Raw genomic sequence first — 23,041 nt, forward strand, 5'->3', positions numbered from 1 at the left:
TATTGCATTAATAACTCTGTCTGATTCTTCTGTCTGACTTTTGTAATTTTAGGCATTATAATGATTTTAATGATATTAATGATTTGTCTTGGAAAAAAAGTAAAAACATAACAATTTGTCAATTTGTCTGACTTCCTTATTTTTGACTGATATAAAAAGATCAATTTTTATTATCCATTCATTATTAAATCCATTGAAAAAGTTTAAGGTTTGTTGAATTTGTAACTAAATGTTTTATTTTGATATTATTTTTTAATGTTATTATTTTGTAATTTATATAATCTTTCAATTCCTCTATAACACTTTTCTTTAATAGTTTTTACATATATCTTTTATAGTTTTTAATAAAAGAATTAAGACTAATATGTATATATATACATATATACATATATACATATATACATATATATATATATATATATATATATATATATATATATATATATATATATATATATATATATATATATATATATATATATATATATATATATATATATATATATATATATATATATATATATATATATATATATATATATATATATATATATATATATATATATATATATATATATATATATATATATATATACAAAGACAAGCTATTTTAATAAAAAATCTATTCACAATTTATTAATAAATAAAATATGAGGATCAAATAATACAAGCACACAAATAAATGTGTTACAAAATTTTTATAGGTTTCAAAGTAAGTTATTTTACTTTTCCTTATAAATAATATAACCATTGTTATTACTTTTTCACTATTGATAATAATATTATTAGTAACAATATTTATTTTCACTATAAATGATATTGTTATTTAATAACATTATTTGTTAAGTAATAATAATTGTACTATAATAGTATTTATAAGAAAAAAGTAAATAATTTAATTTGAAATCTATAAAGAAAGAAGTTTTTTTATATATGTTATTTATGTATCCTACACGATGTTATAATTGATTTATAATGTGGTTATTGTTTTTAAGATTAATAAGAATTGAAATTTAAACTTTAAATAAATTTAACACACTTAAAATAAGATAAGTTTAAATTATTTAACTGAGTTGATTACAAAAGGCTTGAAGTTTATTTTGTGTTGGATTTATTGTTCTGTATTTTAGATGGATAAAAATTGTTTTGCAATTGTTGCATTTGTTGATGAAAATGATGATGTTGCAATTGTACCAGGTGCATGGCTAATCGGTAAGGATATGTGTTATTGGCCTCCTTATACAAGCCAGCAAAGAAACAATAAAGCTGCCAAGGAGGAAGAAACGCCAACTGATAATTGGAGAAAGCATTCAGTCAGAATTTTAGGGACAAAAGGTAATCCACTCATATTTTAATTTAAAAAACAATTAAATACTTTCTTTTTTATCATAGGATGTAAAGTTATTGTTTTAGGTTTTCTCTAAAAATGGATAATAAAATAGTATTCTACTTCTTAAATGATGTCTAGATATGTTTATAGTTTATCATTTATCTAATTAATTGTACTTCCATTAAACTTGTGCCACAAATTTAAATCCAGTTACTTTAATACAATGGTTTTAAGCTGTGTTATTAATTTTTCTACAATTTTCAGAATCTTACGGGAAGGCTCAATTTTGCCTTTCTAAAGCTACTGTCGCATCAGATCTGCAGAGTGACTCCAAAAGTCAAAGATTGCACCCCAAACGGTAAGCTACTATAATTTATATGTAAATTTGGTACACATCATATTTATAAAGTGAAATGAATTGCTTTACTTGTTGCATAATATAGTGGCGATTGCTTGGTGTTATAGCAGTAAATTAGTTACATGATATTGTGCAGGTTGGTTCATAATCCAATAAATGTAAAAATTTTATCTATACATTAATTTGCTAGTTAAATAAATTTACTTGTTTGTAGCAAGCTATCAGGTTGATAAAACTTAACCAGGGCCAGTTTTATGATCGGGGCTGCATAAATATTGATGCATCCTTGAAATATCTTCTTCTTCTTCTTTTTATTAAAATTCACATTATATATTTATTCCACCTTTATTTTATGTATATACATTTTTTTATTTGGCCTTAAGTAAAACAAATGTTTTACTAAGTTTATATTATTATTTGTTGGCTATGTATAAACTTATTTACTCAGTCAATGTTTAACCTTGAAATTGTTTTCACTGCAGTGTTATAATATCTTAAGGTATTATATGGCATTTCATAATGTATACTTTAGGGTATTTATTAGATACCATAAGATGGATTTCTTTTAATCATGTTTTAACATATGACTTTTATGTTTAGAATACAAAAGTATCCTGCTGAAAATTATGATAGTGACTCTCAAGATTATTATGAACAACCACAATTTAAAAAATCTTATCTGCTACCGCCTACTCCTATAGTCAATAAAGAATGGAACATGGTTGAAAAAAGTGATCGAACAGCAAAAAAAAAAATTATCTCCTCGTGCACCAATACCTCCTCCATTTCCTGATGCCAATCAAACATTAATAAAAGCAGTTGTTTCAAAAGAAGAATTGTTAACTAGCCAGATTCAAAATAATTCCTTAAATGACAGTAATAATAATGTTAATAGAGAACAGCTTGAGTCTGAGCTTGTTCACAATGCTGAAACTGTTTCATTAGTTTCATCAACTACTGCCTTTTCATCAATGAATGCCACTTTGAACAAGATTATTCTTCTTCAGGTGGAACTTAAAGCTGCTGTGAATAATCTGCAGAAGCAAGTGAACAACAACACTGCCATGTTACAGACTCTTACACAAGGTGGTAAAGATGATGATGATGATGATGATGATGATGATGATGATGATGATGATGATGATGATGATGATGATGATGATGATGATATATTTGATTCTCTTGATTTACCGGTTTGTGACATCGAACAATTGCAGCAACTTGAGGATGCACTAAAGCAGGATAAAATTGTTTTTATTAAGCTTGTAAGCTTTAGAATTGTTTCAAACATGATTTTAATAATTATTTTTCCAAATTTAATAGTTTAAGTTTTTTTAATTTATATATAGTTAAAATTAAAGATTAATTTTCAAGCGGACCATTGACTTATGTCTTAACCTAACAACATAATTCAAATAATCATTTTAAAGCAATGATTTTTGTAAGAGGCTATTGATTTGTGTATATATTAGTGATTCTGAAACAGTAAAAATGCTATTTACAATTTTTTCAAAGTAAAACCTAAGGACATAATCTTTGTCAATAAAGAGCCATACTGATTAAGTTGTCTAAAAAATGCTTATGAAAGTTTGAGAACTAATTGTAATGGTTATTAATATATGTAATTGCATGAAAATTATCTTTTTACCAACTGGTAATTGGTTAGGTATAGAACTTTACTTTTTTTTAAAGGATTTATTGAAAGAGCTAATCAAATATTTCTAAAGTCAAAACAATCTTAATCACATCTGTAATTAATTTGTAGTATATTGCAAATGATTTTATAAGTTAATAAAAAAAAAACAGAATTGTTTTATTAAGAGTAACAGTTTTTTTTAGGTAAAGGGAGCAGCAGCAAAAGGCGGGCAAAATCTCAAGGAAGCCACAAAGCGAATGATATCATCCGTAATAAATAATGAAGTGGCAAAAAAATTGAATTGGACGGGAAAAGGTGAACTTAATAAAAAGTCTTTCCGAGCTCTTAAATTTTGCCAAGTTATTGAAAGTAAGTTATTGTAAGTTATTAAATATAAATATTTAAAAGTAATTGTATGCAATTGTTTTCTTTAATTAATTGTCATTTATTTAATTCTAATCGTTGTCATATACTAAAATCTTTAAATATGTTTGACGTTATTCAGAATATTTTGTGAATATCTTAAAGATTATTTAGCTTCCTTGACTATTTATGGATGTGTTATGTATATTTAAAAAATGAAAAATTGTCTTGTTATATATAATATATATAACATTTATCAATTGAAATGGTAAATTTATATTAGGAAATCGTACATCCCTTCATTACTGCATGATTAGTTTTACTTGCATGAATTTGTTTAGAGTTTTCATTAAATCAGAATGAATATATAATATTAGCCTTTTTCTGTTGTATTTATACTACATTATTACTACTTATCTGTTGTTTTTTTAAGTTGTAATTCGACCAAATAGTTGCTATTTGTTCGAAGTTTACTTACAAAAATTATGAAATAAAAATTTAAGCATGCAGAGTGTAAAATGCAGCGCGTATAATACATTTTACGTATAGTGTAACAAAACTATTAGTACGTACGTAAACAAAGGCTATATTATTTGTAAAATTTTTTGTAAAAACACTTTGCATATGACTGTTTCATGTTTGTAGAAGCAATACGAAGAAATTTGCCAACAAAAGATGCCACAGACAGCGAAATTCAAAAGGCAATTGTGGCTTTCTTGTCTGGAGCTCTCGACAGAAATGGAGGCAGAAAAGAAAGAGCCGAAAGAAAGTCCATTCTGAAAGCCAGTTCAACAGAAAGTCGTGGTAATTTGAACCATACCGTCCAATCATTAACATTGAGAACTTTACCGAGATTATCATTACCACGATTTGAACACTCTAATTCTAACGAATCTGACAAAGATTAATGTGCTTAGGGTGTCTTATATTATCTGTTTTATATGTTTTGTATGTTAATTGTGTATTTGGCATTATTTTAAGCTTTACAAGTTTTTCTATTATTAATGATATATGAGCATGTAATTTTTGTTTCTTTTTTTTTTGGACATTCTTTAACTTTTAAAATAATATACCCAAAAAGTACATAATTAGGAAAACATTCATACATTGTTGAATTATTTATTAACCACTTTTAATTATTTTTTATTGTTAACTTACCACCTAACTAAAAAAATTTAAAAATAGATATTGTAAATATAAATATGATAATTAGGTAATATTTTTATATAATTTATTTATAATTATATATTTAGTTATATATAATTTAAATAATTAAGTATATGTATAATTACGATAAATTAAAAAATTAGGTAAACGCATAATGTAGGCCTTTAATGGACCCACGTTGCAACATGCGCTGGTTGCCAGACTTGGCCATGAATTGAACCAGCACTGGCTTACGGATACCGGGCCATTGCAAAACCAATGGGCAACCCGGCGCTGGCACAGCACTGGCGTGCCAGGCCTGGTACAGCGTGGCAGCCAAGCCTGGTTAGCTATTGGACCAAATAGTGTCTGCTTATTGGGTTAAAAGTCAACGCGTTAACGAGCTACTAAAATATGATTTGTGGAAATGGTTGACTGATCTAAATTCTTTTAGTAAGTTAAAAAAAAGTTGATGGGTGGTTTTGTGAAAATGCAGATATCCTTTATTCAAATTGGTTCTTGATGCACATAACTTCCCAATAAGCAGACACTATTTGGTCCAATAGCTAACCAGGCTTGGCTGCCACGCTGTACCAGGCCTGGCACGCCAGTGCTGTGCCAGCGCCGGGTTGCCCATTGGTTTTGCAATGGCCCGGTATCCGTAAGCCAGTGCTGGTTCAATTCATGGCCAAGTCTGGCAACCAGCGCATGTTGCAACGTGGGTCCATTAAAGGCCTACATTATGCGTTTACCTAATTTTTTAATTTATCGTAATTATACATATACTTAATTATTTAAATTATATATAACTAAATATATAATTATAAATAAATTATATAAAAATATTACCTAATTATCATATTTATATTTACAATATCTATTTTTAAATTTTTTTAGTTAGGTGGTAAGTTAACAATAAAAAATAATTAAAAGTGGTTAATAAATAATTCAACAATGTATGAATGTTTTCCTAATTATGTACTTTTTGGGTATATTATTTTAAAAGTTAAAGAATGTCCAAAAAAAAAAGAAACAAAAATTACATGCTCATATATCATTAATAATAGAAAAACTTGTAAAGCTTAAAATAATGCCAAATACACAATTAACATACAAAACATATAAAACAGATAATATAAGACACCCTAAGCACATTAATCTTTGTCAGATTCGTTAGAATTAGAGTGTTCAAATCGTGGTAATGATAATCTCGGTAAAGTTCTCAATGTTAATGATTGGACGGTATGGTTCAAATTACCACGACTTTCTGTTGAACTGGCTTTCAGAATGGACTTTCTTTCGGCTCTTTCTTTTCTGCCTCCATTTCTGTCGAGAGCTCCAGACAAGAAAGCCACAATTGCCTTTTGAATTTCGCTGTCTGTGGCATCTTTTGTTGGCAAATTTCTTCGTATTGCTTCTACAAACATGAAACAGTCATATGCAAAGTGTTTTTACAAAAAATTTTACAAATAATATAGCCTTTGTTTACGTACGTACTAATAGTTTTGTTACACTATACGTAAAATGTATTATACGCGCTGCATTTTACACTCTGCATGCTTAAATTTTTATTTCATAATTTTTGTAAGTAAACTTCGAACAAATAGCAACTATTTGGTCGAATTACAACTTAAAAAAACAACAGATAAGTAGTAATAATGTAGTATAAATACAACAGAAAAAGGCTAATATTATATATTCATTCTGATTTAATGAAAACTCTAAACAAATTCATGCAAGTAAAACTAATCATGCAGTAATGAAGGGATGTACGATTTCCTAATATAAATTTACCATTTCAATTGATAAATGTTATATATATTATATATAACAAGACAATTTTTCATTTTTTAAATATACATAACACATCCATAAATAGTCAAGGAAGCTAAATAATCTTTAAGATATTCACAAAATATTCTGAATAACGTCAAACATATTTAAAGATTTTAGTATATGACAACGATTAGAATTAAATAAATGACAATTAATTAAAGAAAACAATTGCATACAATTACTTTTAAATATTTATATTTAATAACTTACAATAACTTACTTTCAATAACTTGGCAAAATTTAAGAGCTCGGAAAGACTTTTTATTAAGTTCACCTTTTCCCGTCCAATTCAATTTTTTTGCCACTTCATTATTTATTACGGATGATATCATTCGCTTTGTGGCTTCCTTGAGATTTTGCCCGCCTTTTGCTGCTGCTCCCTTTACCTAAAAAAAACTGTTACTCTTAATAAAACAATTCTGTTTTTTTTTTATTAACTTATAAAATCATTTGCAATATACTACAAATTAATTACAGATGTGATTAAGATTGTTTTGACTTTAGAAATATTTGATTAGCTCTTTCAATAAATCCTTTAAAAAAAAGTAAAGTTCTATACCTAACCAATTACCAGTTGGTAAAAAGATAATTTTCATGCAATTACATATATTAATAACCATTACAATTAGTTCTCAAACTTTCATAAGCATTTTTTAGACAACTTAATCAGTATGGCTCTTTATTGACAAAGATTATGTCCTTAGGTTTTACTTTGAAAAAATTGTAAATAGCATTTTTACTGTTTCAGAATCACTAATATATACACAAATCAATAGCCTCTTACAAAAATCATTGCTTTAAAATGATTATTTGAATTATGTTGTTAGGTTAAGACATAAGTCAATGGTCCGCTTGAAAATTAATCTTTAATTTTAACTATATATAAATTAAAAAAACTTAAACTATTAAATTTGGAAAAATAATTATTAAAATCATGTTTGAAACAATTCTAAAGCTTACAAGCTTAATAAAAACAATTTTATCCTGCTTTAGTGCATCCTCAAGTTGCTGCAATTGTTCGATGTCACAAACCGGTAAATCAAGAGAATCAAATATATCATCATCATCATCATCATCATCATCATCATCATCATCATCATCATCATCATCATCATCATCATCATCATCATCATCTTTACCACCTTGTGTAAGAGTCTGTAACATGGCAGTGTTGTTGTTCACTTGCTTCTGCAGATTATTCACAGCAGCTTTAAGTTCCACCTGAAGAAGAATAATCTTGTTCAAAGTGGCATTCATTGATGAAAAGGCAGTAGTTGATGAAACTAATGAAACAGTTTCAGCATTGTGAACAAGCTCAGACTCAAGCTGTTCTCTATTAACATTATTATTACTGTCATTTAAGGAATTATTTTGAATCTGGCTAGTTAACAATTCTTCTTTTGAAACAACTGCTTTTATTAATGTTTGATTGGCATCAGGAAATGGAGGAGGTATTGGTGCACGAGGAGATAATTTTTTTTTTTGCTGTTCGATCACTTTTTTCAACCATGTTCCATTCTTTATTGACTATAGGAGTAGGCGGTAGCAGATAAGATTTTTTAAATTGTGGTTGTTCATAATAATCTTGAGAGTCACTATCATAATTTTCAGCAGGATACTTTTGTATTCTAAACATAAAAGTCATATGTTAAAACATGATTAAAAGAAATCCATCTTATGGTATCTAATAAATACCCTAAAGTATACATTATGAAATGCCATATAATACCTTAAGATATTATAACACTGCAGTGAAAACAATTTCAAGGTTAAACATTGACTGAGTAAATAAGTTTATACATAGCCAACAAATAATAATATAAACTTAGTAAAACATTTGTTTTACTTAAGGCCAAATAAAAAAATGTATATACATAAAATAAAGGTGGAATAAATATATAATGTGAATTTTAATAAAAAGAAGAAGAAGAAGATATTTCAAGGATGCATCAATATTTATGCAGCCCCGATCATAAAACTGGCCCTGGTTAAGTTTTATCAACCTGATAGCTTGCTACAAACAAGTAAATTTATTTAACTAGCAAATTAATGTATAGATAAAATTTTTACATTTATTGGATTATGAACCAACCTGCACAATATCATGTAACTAATTTACTGCTATAACACCAAGCAATCGCCACTATATTATGCAACAAGTAAAGCAATTCATTTCACTTTATAAATATGATGTGTACCAAATTTACATATAAATTATAGTAGCTTACCGTTTGGGGTGCAATCTTTGACTTTTGGAGTCACTCTGCAGATCTGATGCGACAGTAGCTTTAGAAAGGCAAAATTGAGCCTTCCCGTAAGATTCTGAAAATTGTAGAAAAATTAATAACACAGCTTAAAACCATTGTATTAAAGTAACTGGATTTAAATTTGTGGCACAAGTTTAATGGAAGTACAATTAATTAGATAAATGATAAACTATAAACATATCTAGACATCATTTAAGAAGTAGAATACTATTTTATTATCCATTTTTAGAGAAAACCTAAAACAATAACTTTACATCCTATGATAAAAAAGAAAGTATTTAATTGTTTTTTAAATTAAAATATGAGTGGATTACCTTTTGTCCCTAAAATTCTGACTGAATGCTTTCTCCAATTATCAGTTGGCGTTTCTTCCTCCTTGGCAGCTTTATTGTTTCTTTGCTGGCTTGTATAAGGAGGCCAATAACACATATCCTTACCGATTAGCCATGCACCTGGTACAATTGCAACATCATCATTTTCATCAACAAATGCAACAATTGCAAAACAATTTTTATCCATCTAAAATACAGAACAATAAATCCAACACAAAATAAACTTCAAGCCTTTTGTAATCAACTCAGTTAAATAATTTAAACTTATCTTATTTTAAGTGTGTTAAATTTATTTAAAGTTTAAATTTCAATTCTTATTAATCTTAAAAACAATAACCACATTATAAATCAATTATAACATCGTGTAGGATACATAAATAACATATATAAAAAAACTTCTTTCTTTATAGATTTCAAATTAAATTATTTACTTTTTTCTTATAAATACTATTATAGTACAATTATTATTACTTAACAAATAATGTTATTAAATAACAATATCATTTATAGTGAAAATAAATATTGTTACTAATAATATTATTATCAATAGTGAAAAAGTAATAACAATGGTTATATTATTTATAAGGAAAAGTAAAATAACTTACTTTGAAACCTATAAAAATTTTGTAACACATTTATTTGTGTGCTTGTATTATTTGATCCTCATATTTTATTTATTAATAAATTGTGAATAGATTTTTTATTAAAATAGCTTGTCTTTGATTATATATATATATATATATATATATATATATATATATATATATATATATATATATATATATATATATATATATATATATATATATATATATATATATATATATATATATATATATATATATATAGATATATATATATATATATATATATATATATATATATATATATATATATATATATATATATATATATATATATATATATATATATGTATATATGTATATATGTATATATGTATATATATACATATTAGTCTTAATTCTTTTATTAAAAACTATAAAAGATATATGTAAAAACTATTAAAGAAAAGTGTTATAGAGGAATTGAAAGATTATATAAATTACAAAATAATAACATTAAAAAATAATATCAAAATAAAACATTTAGTTACAAATTCAACAAACCTTAAACTTTTTCAATGGATTTAATAATGAATGGATAATAAAAATTGATCTTTTTATATCAGTCAAAAATAAGGAAGTCAGACAAATTGACAAATTGTTATGTTTTTACTTTTTTTCCAAGACAAATCATTAATATCATTAAAATCATTATAATGCCTAAAATTACAAAAGTCAGACAGAAGAATCAGACAGAGTTATTAATGCAATAAAACAAATAATTAGAAATAACAAAAAACATTTTACTTATTAATACTCTTTTATTACTATTGCTAAAATAAATATATATATATATATATATATATATATATATATATATATATATATATATATATATATATATATATATATATATATAAGATTTAAGTGACATCTTTAATAGTATGTGTAAAAGTATTATAATTATTAAAACATCATATACAGTATCATACTATTATTTCTTTTTCTTTTTTATGTAATATTTCAGCTCATATGGTGAGAGCCATTATCAAACTAATAAAACCGTTATAAACGGTTTTATTAGTTTGAAACCGTTAACAAATCGTCCAATTACAAATGGTTCCCTATATTGTTGAAGTTTATTTTCAAACTGTTCTATTAGTCCAAGAATGGGCCAAAGTTGTGTGTTAGAACTCTTAAATAATGGAAGGCCATCTATATTGACTTGAAAAGATATTGTTGAAACTTCTATTTCATTATCACTACACAAAGTTGGAAATTTATTGAGTATCTCCTGCTTTATACCAAAATAACAAAAACCTTCATTCACTTCACGCTTAGCAATTTCTGTTCTCATTATTGTTTTCGGACTTTTTGACAAACCAGGAACAAACTTGCTCACAATGCAAATTAAATCACTAAATGCTCGTTGTGTAATGTTATGTTGAAAAGACCAAAAAGCTAAATCACCCTCCAGTTCATCTATTGCATTATGCTTGTTGCTTATATCTGAATCACTATCGGATAAAACTTCAAACTCGCTATTTTCATTATCGATTAGATAAGAAATATTGGGGTTATCATCCAGAGCAGTAGAGTTGGAAGCTTCATTATCTGAGTTGTTAATAGCATATTCTTTGCAATTTGTTTGAATGACTGTCTCGGGCAAAGTGGAAAATAAAACCCGGTTTCGCGTATGTAATCATAATTACAGGCTCCATCGACAACGATTTCACCTTGTTTTATTTCAGTCAAAATATTTTTTACTTCTTTCCGAATCTTTCTTCTTTTAGTCCAGTAGCTCATTGCTATGACCAACTATAGTTGGTTATATATATATATGTAGTTGGTTTTATAAACTTACGTCGTGTGCTTAAATAAAAATTATGAACTTACAAAAGCTTTATAAGAGATAGAAATATTTATATATTTCGCTCTCTATTTTATTCGCATCAATTAAAAGTAATTTTGTCAAATTCATTATAGTGTTAACACAATAATGAATTGGCGGTACGCCAATTGGCGTACTTAGCTGGCGTGCCACTTAAGATACGCTTATGACCCGATAATGGCTAGCCAGTTCTGGTGCGCCAGCTACTGCACTTAACTGGATCACACGTATTTATCCGGAGCTGGCTCGCCAGCTCTGGCTCAATAAGGTCCTGCTCATCCCAATCGGAAATTTTTGTGTTGCGCCTTTACTTACAACAGGCGAAGTACTGCGCCTGTATTGGCTAACCAATCGTTGGCCGGCCAGTGCAGGCAAAGCACCGATTAAAATGTTAGACAAGGCTGCGCGTGTATACGTAAAATGATCCCTTATTCCAGTGTTGGCACATGACGGATTTTTGGGCCTCGAAAAAAGAATTCGAATTCTTTTTTGCAAAAAAAAATCTTTTTTGGCACATGTGCATTAATGTGCCAGATTAATCTGTCACAATAATTATTGGCACACGATAATTAATTATGGTAATTATAAACCAGATTCACTTTTATTTAATAAAATCTGGCGTATGTTACTTGATTTTTCATCTTTGTCTTGGTAAACTGTCAGTTAAAAATAGTTTTGATTAATAAGTACTTGTTAAGAATTTTATAAAATATAAAACAAATTTTGCTATTATCATTTTTCGTTAATATACTGTTTTAAGTTGAGTTATTATTAAATATATATATATATATATACATATATATATATATATATATATATATATATATATATATATATATATATATATATATATATATATATATATATATATATATATATATATATATATATATATATAACAACAATTATAAATGTATCCCATAAAATTGAGTGCTCAATGTTCTTAAAAGAACAGAGCAATAAATTATTAGAAATCACTTTTTAATTTCAACATTGTGTAAAATCCCAATTTCATTTGTTTGGTGAGACTGTCAAAAAGTTAGAAGGAAATGATAAAAGTGCAGTAGAAGTATCAATGGAGTTTTACAAGCACTTGCATGCAAATTTATACCATTTATGGCAGATAATCTTTCAAAAAAACTTGAAGCAGAAGCATTATTAGATAGAGAGCATGTAGTTTCTGTTGTAGTGAGATTTTATAGTACCATAATTAGTTATTTAAAAAAGTGGGCTGATAGATTTTGTAATGAAGCAAGGAATGTAAAATATCTTATGTTAAAGGAAAAATTTCTATATGAGGATTTTAAGGAAGTGTACACATATTTTCTTAATAAAACTAAATCATTACCTATTTTTGTCATAAGTGATAATGACATTTTTGACTCTTATTGTTTTATCAAAACTTGTTTAGATATAAATCTAGAAAACTGGGAAGCTGAATCTGTTCCTATACTATTAGGATGGAAAACTGTTTTAGAAGTTATAAATAATGTCAATACTGTAGTAAAGCCTCAACTGCTGGAAATTCTTGGTGCATTTGTATTTACTGTTCCAGAAACTAATGCAGAATGAGAGAGAGAGAGAGAGAGATAGGCATATATATATATATATATATATATATATATATATATATATATATATATATATATATATATATATATATATATGCTTCCTGATGATCCTACTGATAGAGAAACAAACTGTCAAAGAAAAAGAAAAATTAGGTAAGTGTTTTTACTAATTTATATATATATATATATATATATATATATATATATATATATATATATATATATATATACATTTATGTGTATATATATATATATATATATATATATATATATGTATATATTATATATATATATATATATATATGTATGTATATATATATAAATATATATGTATATATATACATATATGTATATATATATGTATATATATATATATATATATACTGTCATAATAATAATAATAATAATATATGTTATCAAATAATATATGTATTTGCTATAAAATATTTTAAAGATGGGTGTTTTTCATTTTAAAAATATAAGCTAATAGATAACCTTAAATCAATTTTACTTTTGAAAACTATTGATAAAATGTATATTTTAACATTCAGTTGTATTTAGTTATACTATTTATGGTTATTTCAAGGCATGGCTGCATATTATAGACAAAAGAAACACCGTCATTTTAAACAACAAAACCAAAATGAATTTAAAGCTTTCTATTCAGAAGAAAATTTATCTGAATATTTGGACACTGCAATTGATTCATCTATTGAAATTGATTCTTCTAGTAATTTAATAATCTATCAATCTGAAGATACTCATATTACTGTTTCTGAACACGATAACAATTTTATTTTCCAATTTGATTCATCTTTTGATTCAGAATACTTTACTCGTACATTTCCTGAGGACAGTTTTTCAGGTAATGAATCTTTTTATCAGCAATCACCTGATTTAACAGAAACCAATTGTTGTGAAAAGTTACAAAAATGGGCTGTAAACCATCGAAGCCATTTGACTGTTGAAACAATTGAAGATTTAACAAAAATACTGAGGGCAGAAAGCATTCCTAATTTACCAAAGTCTGCAGTTACATTGTTGCAAACAAAATCAAATAAAAATATAAAGTTAATGAATAGCGTAAAAAACACAATGGGATATTTTATGTTTCTTGGTATAGAAGAAGGTTTAAATGATGTCATTACTGAGGATTATACTGATAGTGTTATTCGTTTATTATTTAATATCGATGGTTTACCATTATTCGATGGTTCTAATCAACAATTTTGGGCTATCTTGGGACTTATTTTGCACAACGAATATAATTCACAACCATTTATTATAGCTGTTTATAGTGGGGATTCTAAACCACAAAGTGTAGATGTTTTTTTAGAAGATTTTGTCTCTGAAGCAAAATATTTAGTTTTAAATGGAGTAAATATTGGTCAAGTGACCTTTAAAATAGAGGTTGTAGGTTTTTCCTGTGACACACCTGCCAGATCATTTGTTAAAAAATGTAAAGGACATGGTGGTTATTATGCATGTGAACGTTGCGAGACCAGAGGGACGACAATTAAAAAAAAAAGAGTTTATCCTAATATGAGATCTAAGCTACGAACAAAAAGTAGTTTTGAAATGAAAAGTCAAATTGAACACCATTTAGGTTCAGGTAAATCCCCATTGTTAGATATACCAGGTTTTGACCCAATTAAATCAATGTTCTTGGATTCTATGCATTTAATTTACCTTGGGGTCATGAAATGGATTATGCAGCAGTTAATTGGCACTAAAAAAGTAAACCATAAATGCAAGCTATCTGTGGAAGATATTAAATGTTTAAATTTAAAATTGAAAATCTTAGTGAATTTTATACCCAAAGAGTTTCAAAGAAAAAAGTTTGATATACATAATTTTGCACATTGGAAAGCCACACAATTTCGTTTTTTTTTTTACATTACTGTGGATCATTGGTACTACACAATATTCTGCCTAGTCAAATGTATAAACATTTTCTGCTTTTAGTTGTGGCTTGTCGAATACTTTGTGATCCTCAACTTTGCCTTCATAATGTAAACTATGCCAAAGAGTTATTGAGGAAATTCTTTGAGCTAACTCTGTCATTTTATGGCACTGGTTCACAGGTAATGAATATACACAATTTAATCCACTTAGCTGATGATGTTGAGTACACTAAGATGTCTTTATCTACAATATCTGCATTTCCTTTTGAAAACCATCTTGGTAAAATTAAATGACTAATTGGAGGAAGAAATAATACTTTGGGTCAGTTGGCTAGAAGAATATCTGAACAAAAAGCCTGTCCAAAATTAAAAAATAAAAATGCAATTAAGAAGAAAGTTCTTATAATGAACTTTAATACTATGCTTGAAGATGATGTTAATTTTGAAGATATAATATTTCAAGGAGTTACACTTAGCATTAAAAAGCCAGATGACATTGTAAAAATGTGTTCTGGCCATATTTTTAAAATAACAAGAATCCGAAAAGTGCAACATAATTTCTTTTTGCAAGGTTATATATTTATGGATGTCAATGATGTTTTTCAGTATCCATGTGCCTCTTCAAAAGTTGGAATAATGAAACTTGGAAGAATATCCACAAATGAAGAAACAGTTTCTTTAGAAAATATTGTTAAAAAATGTGTTTTGTTTGAAAGCAACGATAATACATTTGCCATAACTTATCTTCATGATTCATAAAAAAATCTAAAATACATTTGTTAACTTTATATTACATTTATCAATTATTATTGTATTATACTAGACTGTTTAATGCAACATACAATACAAGTCTGTTATTTGAATTTGTCAATAGATTTATCTTATTTGAATAGTGTTATGAATATTTGAAGGCTTTAAACTATTTTATCTTTAGAATATTTTTTGTTCAGATTTACTGAACAATAACTGTTTATTTTAGTTTGAAATAATCAGTATTCAAAGTAACTGAATTACAGTATTTTGTAAAAGTAATTTTAAATTTAATTTGCTATTTTTATAAGGTATTTAATTAATATGAATCTTCAGACAAGTACAACTCATGTTGTAGTCAAGTTTCTTGAAAAAACATGGAAAAAAAAGCATGGAAAGGAATGTATTGATGTTATTCCAATTTTATGGATGTATTCTAAAAAAGACAAATTATTCTGTAAATATCCATCTGAAAACGAGTATCATGCGCTTGATTCAATGAGTAAAATGTCATTAATACCAGGAGTTTTGTGGAAGAGTTTTGAAATTGTTTTAATTAAAGAAGCAAGTATGTAATTCAAATCTTTATGTAATCAATTTTAAATGCGTTTTAACTTAAATGTTGTCATATTAAAAGATATTTATTTACATGATAGAAAGCTATGAACAAGGATTGCGACGGATGATTAGGGCATGCTCTGAATTTGTAGTACAGAGCAGTAATTTTGAAGATCCTGATAGTTCAGAAGGAGAATCTGTTCCTGTTAAATTAAGCAGCTCTGAACTTAAAGCATCTTTAAAAGATATCTCTTCGTTTAAAGGTATGGTATTTTTTTATTATTGCAAACAAACATTACTTGAAATATTTTTAAAAATCGAAAGATTTATTTAACCATATAACTGTTTTTTTGTTTTTTTTTTAAATAATATCTATATCTTATCTGTTTTAGAGCGTAGTATTGAAAGCTCTGGAGATAGTGATATTTCAGAAGAGTCCTTTGTTTCCTTTAAAGTAAAGAAAAAACGATCATCATCTCGTGATGAACAATCTAATGATTCATCGTTCTCGTCCCCCAAAATAAAGAAAATAGTGTCTTCTAAATGTAACAGAGAGAAACAAAACCGTATGTTTTCTTTAATAAAAAAAATCCTTATAATTACAAATAACTGTTATTGTTGCTCACACAAAAAAATGCATCAAAGCAATTTTTATTATTCAAAAAGTTTATTATTTTCAGAAATGATAAAGTATTCCAGTATATCACATGAAGACACCAGGAAACATTTAAGCGACGATAAAACAAATAAAAAAGGTAATGCAATATAATTCTTAGTTTACATTTAAATATTATTTTAATTTTTTTTCAATGAAATCTTTTTTAGAATGTTGATCATTACTTACAAATGTAATATTTTGAAAATATTTTTTTAGATGTGATACTTAATCCAAATTATAAGTATTGTCCTACATGTGGCTCTGCAGGTTAGGATATTGTCAAAAAATTTTTACTTACAATTCTTCATTCATTGTAAAGAATTAATTTAACTTTTCACTTGAATGAGGAAATGACACTATGGAAACCTTGTTTAAACCACACAAGTGTGGAAACGGACGTTAAACATTGAGAAAAAAATTACATAATGATAATGATAATTTAATAATTAATTACTGATTTAGTTATTTAAAATGGTTGTTTTTCTTTACTAATGCAAATATAAAATATATGTTTTCATGACAGCTAAAGATGCTCCTGCGTCGAAAGCTAATCTGGAGTCTGCCAGGAGAAGCATTGAATATCGTATTAGAGAGGAAGCAAAAATCACAAGAACGTTATTTAGTCTTAACAATAACACTGTTGATATCCAAAAAATAATAACCGAACAGACGATTAACGAATTACCATTCAACCGTATAGAGAGTTTCCATGATTTTGATAACCAATTGAAGAGTGATGTAGTAATGATTCAAAAACTGGTAAACAATTTAGTATTGATTCAAAAAATGCTAGAAATATTTGTTTTAAGTCTGCTACGAAGTATTGTTTTATTAAATATTATTTTTTATTTATAATTAATGTTATATTTAATTATTTGATATTTAGTATATGAATTTTATCTATAGATTAATTATTTTTTTTTAGAAATGCTTCATGATGTTAAATGTGAAAAGTACATTAAAACTTTCGCAAAATTTATCTTTTGTAATTCCAAAGATTATTTTACCGAATATTCAAGTGCTTTACAGTGCCTTTGGACGAGAGTCAAATGGTGTAAAAAAATTGAATTTTTCTGGCACAGAAACTTACAAATATTTGCTAGGTATATTGTCTTATTTCTAACTTTAACAAACATGAATAAAGTATTATTTTATTCATTTCTTACTTAACCCTTAAAATACACAGTTTTGATGTTTATTTTAGAAGTAATAACAATCAGATTTCCTGAGATAAACGAAAAACAAATTTCTAGTCAAATAAGTCGCTGGTTTTCAGGTGCGAAGGATAGAGCTGGTGGAAAGAAAAATAGATTGCTAAATAAAAAGAGTGGTGCTGGTGTTGAAATTGAAGACGAAATTCTATAAATTTTTTTTTTTTTAATTATACAAAAAAAAACATTGAAAAATAATACTTTTGTCTTAAAAGATTACCTTATAAAATTGATGCTATAGTGTCATGCCAGTCTTGCGCCAGTGTTAAACAGTACTGGCGCAATACTATGCCTGTTGCGAATTTTTAATTAAGGCAGTACTATACCATTACCAGATGCCAGCTATGGTTAAGTACTGGACATTCAGTACTGGCAAAGCGTTATCATCCCATGGAAATGCCAATACAGAACCAGTACTGACTGCCAGTATTGCACCAGTATTAGACAGTACTGGCGCTGTACTGCGCCTGTTGTGAATTTTTGCTTGGGATTGGGTTACTGGCGAATATTCGGACCTCACTACGCATAGGAGCTTCTACTGGCTACGCATGGGATGTCTGAGCCTAGCTCTGAATGGGTGAAAACTGTATGCACCTTCAATGATAAGCTGCCTCGACTGACGGTTAAGAAGCCTTAAAAGAAAATTAAGCTTAGGTGGTCTTCCGTCCCACAGTGAGTCAGAAAGGTGAAAAATCGGCAAAAATTATATAACCATCAAATATAAGCATGTGATACATCAATATTAGTGTTTTTAAGTCAGAAAATTTAAACTTGTAAATTAACGTGTATCTAAGGTGCGTACTACACACGCGTATGCTTGTTAGCTCTTTTTTTTTCGAAATAGAAAAGCATGCAAATAAAGTAAAACTTCATTAACGTATATAATCTGTTTTTACTTGAGCCTTTTTCGTGCTCAAAAAGATTAATTTAAATAAAAAAAATTTGGGTTCCTCAAAACAAAATGCGCATATATACGAATTAAAATAAAAACTATTCTATGGGCAAACCAAAAAAGAAAAAACTATTATTAGCAAAAACAGTTTTATTTAAGATCCAGGGCAAGAGGTTTTCCATTTTCAGATTTGTGGTTTTTGAAACTAATGCGGTTAATGAAACTAATATTTCCTTCTGCTACTTTTAACATTACCTCAAACTTGAACAGTCAATTCATTTCAGCTTTAAGATGTTCATCTTCATTTCTGATCAACTCTTTCGTTTCTTTTTGATATTGGAGATGTAGGGATCTACAATAATGTGTACTATAGAGTTTCTTATTCAACCATTTTATTTACTTCATAATGGTTAAGTTAAGTGGAAAAATAGCTGTTTGAAGAGACTTTGCTCGTTTACTTGGGACTCGCTATTATTTGTATAAGTATATTTTTGTTTATACACACTTTGGAGACACCCTCAAAACTCCCTTTAAAGTGAAGTAAACCTTTAGAACTACATCCTCAGGATAACATTTCTGTCTTTCATTCTTAATTTCATGAAGTAAAGGATAAATATCAGCATTCTGTATTAAGGATGAATTTTTTGATAATTTGATGCTGTTCGTCAGAAAGATGACACTGAATTTGTAAGCTCAAGGTATCTTCAATTTTCATTTTTATTGGAAAATTAACCTAACTGAGCATTTAACTTTGCTAGAATTTGTAGCACTTTTTATAACAAAAACAAAATCTTTCTTGGTAAAATCTCCAGAGGCTTTTCTTATTGAAGCTAATGCCAATGCTTCGAGTTGGATGCTCAGCCAACTTGGTAACCTTAAACAAGATAATATTTAATGTTTAAGTGAGTAAACTACTATTTGAATTGGTATAAATTCAATTGATTTATCACAACCTTAGATCTTTTGCTTCTCTCACTTAGATCTTCCAAGTCCTTATTCTTTCTACCTGGACCTGCAGCAAAGTCTTTTCTGTTAACTGTTATTTCTTTATCAAACCAGATTTGTTCATGTTCTTTAAGTCTCATTAACATTTTGACCGGTTGCCTTATGCTCATTGAGGATCTCTAACTTTTCATCTACTACAATTTCTCGCTGCTCCGTTCTTTTTTTTTTCCTTCAATTACTGACATCTTTCGTTTAACAATGATGTCCTACAGTTCAAAACTGTGCGCTCTCGTAAACTTTCTTCTAGCATAGACTTGAAAAACCACTGGATACTGCACCTTTCCCTTCAAGCGGGTAGTCTGCCTAGCCGTGATAAACGTGATGCTACTTAGACAAACTGGAGCTTCCATGTAAACATCACATGTTTTTTGCTGAAGTATGTACTCATCATGTGCCCCGGCTCTGTGGCGTTTGGCATACTAGTTAAATCCTTCCAGATTTGAAATTACTTTAGAAAGTGCAAAAATCTATTTACAGGGTATGTTTCCAAGACACTTCTTCGAAGAGGCCTATCGAGTGCTATTCGATAGTAACAAAGACGCCTACGCTAAGACATATGAAATACTCAGTGAGGCTAGTAGTTCTCTCGTCTTTTCCACCAACTATTGATACGCTTATAATTGAAAACACCTAGTTATGGACTGTCGAGCTCATTCCGATGGACATATTTACAGTGGAGCTCAGAAATTCTGGTGATGGGCTTCAAATTTCAGTCATTCGTACTGCTTCAACTGAGATGATAGATTTGAATTTTTTATTGCGATGAATGCATTTGTAAAGTTTGACGGTGGACGCTTGAAAGATGTATCATTTTAAAGAAGAAAAGATTTTCTTGCTGGCGCGGGCGTTTCCTTCGCATTTGGTTTGGTTGCTCGCTAGTCCGTCGTGACGAGATGCCGCTATTTTTTACAAACCAGCTCAACTCTTATTCACTACTACAACTGTACTCTTACCATGGTGCCATGATTTGTACAAATTGTGTAGTGCATCATGTAGTGCAGAACTACTCACCTCTACGCAACCCTTTTTCAACCATTTTTCCACCTCCGCGCTTGCACATGATCCTAACCACCATTTCAATACAACTTAATATTTACAAAAAATACATCCAAGTTCAATTTTTAAGAGGTTTTTGCTAATTTTTAGTTCATTCTGTTCTAAGAGGCCTAATTTAGTTTTATGTTGTTGTTTGCGCCAGTCCTCTATAAAGTTAATCAGGCACTTTGCGTGCATGATCCTTTTTTAATAGTATCAAAAATATTCAATGTAGAAACCTAAGAACGTCTAAATTACTTGTTTTCAATCAGGTTCTACATTTAAGTAATTTTTTGATGTTTTTGTTGGTTTTATCGTAGTGGTGGGCGGTTGTTACAGAAAGGAAAGCGTCATTTGCTACACGTAAAAATCGGCATTTAATATAATTTTCAATTTACAATTTATTAAAACCCATTCACTCTAACCTTGTAGATTCACGACATATGATATATCACTCGTAATATATGTGCTATATCGTGATTTATGTGTAACATCACTTTAGCTCCTTATGTAAAAAAGTTTAACGAAGGAGAAAACTTCAATACTGGTAATTAATCACCTAGTAACCTTTTACAAGGGAAAATGAGATTTAGCTAATTTGTTACTATCGTAGCTCATAAAAGTCTTTATGTAATGGAATTCTGCAGAAAACTGTTTCCTTATATTAGGTTCACCTACTACTTGATGGAAATGTAATTGGAACTTTCTAATTGTTGCAGCAGATGGTTAGATGCAGAAGCCCTCAGGTCAACTAAAACCATATATGATTTGTTTAAAACTATATTTTTTATGAACTATAAAATCATTCGATATATGGGCAGTATTGGCGGGCACAGGATTATGGTTTTGTAATTATGGGTGAAGTTGATTTTGTTCTAGCATCTCTCACTGACATATTATATTAAAGTTACATCTATTAAAATCCTATGATTGTGATGAATTAACTTCTTCCTAGAAGCCCTCTGCTAGTATTGGTTACCAGAAACCACATTAACCACCATTTAAAATAAAATTTAAGACATGTTAGAGCAAAAGGACACTGAAAACTTGCTTTAAAAAGAAGAGTGAAAAAGGAAGCGAACAAAAAAAAATGTTCCTAAAAATGCTTAATTTCAACTCTAAATAGAAGCGGAAGAAAAATGTAGGGAGTGAAAATGCGTACCTATTTTAAAATGCTTACCTGCAGGGTGTGTAGAAAGTTGTAAGAAAAAAGTTTGACTTTTTATAAAATCAAGCCTACTGCTCTAAAATGTAATAAAAATGGAAAACTGTATAAATAAAATATCTTTTTATAACTTATCCTTTAGCAAGATAACTATTTAATATCTCCTCCTTTGGCAGAATTATTGCCTCTAGGCGAGTTCTGAACCTTGAGCAAACGTTCTTGATGTAGAGCTCTTTCATTTTTGACCACTGATTTTTTATAGCAACTTCCAGAGATTTCAAGCTCAGATGAGAGAAGGCAAAAAATTTGAACTTAATTTCATCTCATATGGCATACTCTAAGGGATGTCAGGGTACAATTATAAGCAGGGTACTATTATGTATCTATCATGTAAGAGTACTATTATGGTCAGAATAAAAGTTGAAAAGCTTTTCATCAGAAAACATGATCTTTGACTATTTTATGTCTTTAAGAATAATGAGTAACCTTTAAGATCTTTGCTGTCATGTAGCTTTTATTGACTCTGTGATCAGGTGACGTCTTATTCTTGCTCTTAACTTTACTTCAAGG

At 27.9% G+C, this 23,041-nt stretch overlaps 2 protein-coding genes and 2 pseudogenes across 5 annotated transcripts; 3 read left to right on the forward strand and 1 right to left on the reverse strand.

The window, feature by feature from the left end:
• Window positions 1–620: 620 nt before the first annotated feature.
• On the forward strand, window positions 621–4,710 carry LOC145183440 (uncharacterized; annotated as a pseudogene). The gene is made up of 6 exons (XR_016450419.1): window positions 621–712; window positions 1,131–1,335; window positions 1,595–1,688; window positions 2,289–2,953; window positions 3,528–3,703; window positions 4,333–4,710. The product of XR_016450419.1 is annotated as an uncharacterized LOC145183440 (transcript).
• A 1,165-nt stretch (window positions 4,711–5,875) lies between these two features.
• On the reverse strand, window positions 5,876–9,977 carry LOC145183355 (uncharacterized; annotated as a pseudogene). Its single transcript, XR_016450418.1, has 6 exons — window positions 9,874–9,977; window positions 9,251–9,455; window positions 8,898–8,991; window positions 7,630–8,297; window positions 6,880–7,055; window positions 5,876–6,250 (listed from the first exon to the last, which is right to left on the reverse strand). The product of XR_016450418.1 is annotated as an uncharacterized LOC145183355 (transcript).
• Window positions 9,978–13,881: 3,904 nt separating this feature from the next.
• On the forward strand, window positions 13,882–15,258 carry LOC149890892 (uncharacterized). The gene has a single exon (XM_090080819.1). It carries the CDS (start codon window positions 13,882–13,884, stop codon window positions 15,256–15,258), a length of 1,377 nt encoding a protein of 458 aa, XP_089936945.1.
• A 1,012-nt stretch (window positions 15,259–16,270) lies between these two features.
• LOC145192495 (uncharacterized) lies at window positions 16,271–18,569 on the forward strand. Of its 2 annotated transcripts, none has more exons than XM_090080821.1 (8): window positions 16,271–16,515; window positions 16,604–16,768; window positions 16,898–17,071; window positions 17,186–17,260; window positions 17,380–17,430; window positions 17,687–17,922; window positions 18,089–18,266; window positions 18,350–18,569. In XM_090080821.1, exons 1-8 carry the CDS (start codon window positions 16,272–16,274, stop codon window positions 18,526–18,528), a joined length of 1,302 nt encoding a protein of 433 aa, XP_089936947.1. In that variant the 5' UTR covers window position 16,271; the 3' UTR covers window positions 18,529–18,569. The 2 variants fall into 2 exon arrangements, with proteins under 2 accessions (XP_089936947.1, XP_089936948.1); XM_090080822.1 differs by having other exon boundaries at window positions 18,368–18,569.
• The last annotated feature ends 4,472 nt before the right edge of the window (window positions 18,570–23,041 follow it).

This window comes from Hydra viridissima, unplaced genomic scaffold (genome assembly GCF_058129835.1).
Source record: "Hydra viridissima isolate aposymbiotic clone 2 unplaced genomic scaffold, HvirCarnegie_v1 scaffold_3, whole genome shotgun sequence".
NCBI classification, from domain to species: Eukaryota; Metazoa; Cnidaria; class Hydrozoa; order Anthoathecata; family Hydridae; genus Hydra; species Hydra viridissima.